Source organism: Helianthus annuus, chromosome 1, assembly GCF_002127325.2.
Source record: "Helianthus annuus cultivar XRQ/B chromosome 1, HanXRQr2.0-SUNRISE, whole genome shotgun sequence".
Taxonomy (NCBI): Eukaryota; Viridiplantae; Streptophyta; class Magnoliopsida; order Asterales; family Asteraceae; genus Helianthus; species Helianthus annuus.
Genome location: NC_035433.2, coordinates 73098595 through 73101217, shown reverse-complemented (window position 1 = coordinate 73101217; position 2623 = coordinate 73098595). Strand labels below are relative to the sequence as shown.

The window sequence follows — 2623 nt, the reverse complement described above, 5'->3', positions numbered from 1 at the left end:
TTATTTTATTGCACTACTAGGTTGTTTGATTCCATATAGTTGATATGAAATATGTTTTAAGCTCTGGAAATTTTGGTTTAAATCTTGGTACTTTTACGTTCTATGTGTGTATATATAGATACACATTTGTGTATAGATATATTATAAGTATCCTAACTACTTTTATAATTAATATGGAACACACACACACATTATGTTTTGAGTTATGACTTGCAAAGCTGCAAGTCTTCATTAGCTAAAAATGTTGGTAAGTAATCAATACGAAAGTAATGAATTGGAATAAGATCAGAAACTAGAAACTGGTCCAGAATTAAACAAAAAGAGAATTTAATAATAAATGTGTCGGATGAATTCAGATTAAACAATAATAAACAATTCAGCAAAACAAGCATACAACAACTGTAATTATGATCCGTGTCTCTACTATTCCAACCACTACTTGTACCCTGCGCATGGTCGTTGGTACATTGATCATAATTATGAATCCTCCCATTTGAATCTCCATTTGTCCTTTCACTTCTGCTTATTGTCCATTCTTCATCATCATTATTCTCCTCGACCGGTTCCGAATATTCCGGTAAACTCACCGTCATTTCCTCATCGGAAATTGATAAATCAACGGTGACTACAGCATTCCTCACCGTCTCCCAGCCGTCGGATTCCCAGTTCGATGGAAAATCAGATGATAATTCACTAATCCTGTGTAACACATCCAATGAGTTTGAACTTACATGCGAATTATCTACCTCGGACATGTTATCATCCGAAAAATTCGTATCGGACCAATCGAACACGCATCTAGGGGACCACTTTTTGTCGTTGAATTGTAAGGTGGAACAGGATAACAGAAACGGGTGTTGTAGCAGCTGATCACAGCTCCATCTTTCTGAAACGCTTCGTGTTAAACACTTGGAGAGAAAATCTTTTAACTCATCGGATATTTGAGCTGGTAACTTTGGTAACTCTAACGAATACCCAATTTGAACCAGAGTGTCAACTCCCCTGTCTTGCCACGCTGGCTTTCCGGTGATCATTTCAATCACCGTACAACCTAAAGACCAGACGTCGGATTCCGGTCCTTGGTATTCGCCACGGACGACCTCAGGCGCCATCCATAGCGGACTACCACGAGTTCCCGAAATCCGACCGTCTGATTTCACAGCGGACCCGAAGTCCGCCAGCTTGGCAACACCCTGAACCGAACCGACAAGGACATTTTTTCCTTTCACATCACAATGAATTATTTTCTTGGAATGAAGGTAACTCAATGCTGACGTTATACACCGCGTGTAACTCTGAAGGGTGACGTCATCCAAATCATATACATTCAAATCAGCAACGGTGCCCCCTGGCATGTACTCCATGTGTAGGTTTCGGTATGGTACCGAAGAGGGTTCCGCGGTCACGTCGTCACCGCGGTACCCGATGATGTAATGTGAACTCAGTGATTTCAAAATGCCAATCTCGTTTTCCAGAGCTTCTAAGAAGCATCCGCTGTTTTGTTTGACGGATTTAACGGCGAAGATGGTGCCGTTGGATTTGTCGACTGCGAGATTCACGGTGCCGAATGAGCCTTTGCCGATGCAAGCACCTCGAATCCAGTTGGGTGTGGTGGTCATTTTGAGTGAATAGTTGAAGAAATGGTGATAGGGTTTTGTTGGTTACGTGGGGGAGGAAAGGAGGTATTTATAGACGAAGAGGAATAAGAAGAAAGTTGGCGTGAGAATGATACGGTCTTTTATCCTTATCTCTATAGTTGATAGTTGGAGAATTAAAGAGTATTTATATAATTTTTTCGATTTTTTTAAATATAAAAAAATCTTTAATATTGTTTTTATAGTATTTTTGGAATTTTCTATAGTTGATAGTTGGAGAATTAAAGAGGATTTATATCATTTTTTCTATTTTTTTTAAATATAAAAAAAATCTTTAATATTGTTTTTTGTAGTATTTTTGGAATTGGAATGGAATATTTTTGTGTTGTATTTTACCGACCGTAAAACTGTCATGTATATGTCTAGTTAGTGATATTTTCATGTGTTGATACTTAAAAGGATATGAGTTGTGTTAATGAATTAGAATATTAGTAAATAACGACAAAAAAGAATATCTAAATAATTTTGGTTTATTAGTGATGGGTAGATATTTATTCACTTAGAGACACGTTTGAAGGTATTTGAATGACTTAAGAGTTTCTCTAATGGAATGGTGCCTAAAAAACAAAACAATGGATATAGAGATATTATGGATAAGGCTTAAGAGCTAAACTCCTCCACTTTCATTTACTAGAAAATATTTAATTGTGTAGACTAGTTATTTAGTTTTATTGATATTCACCATTATTATAATTCAACAAAAAAACAATCATATTATCTATAGATAATTAACATTTTAATTTTAGGTTATTTTTATATTGGTAGGGCGGAGATACAATAGAAAGTTTATTTGGCTAGGAAGGATAGGAAGTGATCTTAACCATCCATTAAGTTAATCAAGGGCTAAGATTAAATCAGGGAAATTGAAAAGAAGAAAAGAGAAGCGTGAGTTTGTTCAAGGGCATTCTAGTCAATACAAGCCAATAGTTTGTCTCTCCTCCAATTCCCCCCCATTTTTTAAACGTTAA

At 36.3% G+C, this 2623-nt stretch overlaps 1 protein-coding gene across 1 annotated transcript; it reads right to left on the bottom strand.

Annotated features, from left to right (window-relative positions):
* Positions 1-203: 203 nt before the first annotated feature.
* Positions 204-1915, bottom strand: LOC110910105 (mitogen-activated protein kinase kinase kinase 18). The gene has a single exon (XM_022154851.2). The coding sequence runs from the start codon at positions 1617-1619 to the stop codon at positions 204-206; it is 1416 nt and encodes a 471-aa protein (XP_022010543.1). The 5' UTR covers positions 1620-1915.
* Between the last annotated feature and the right edge of the window lie 708 nt (positions 1916-2623).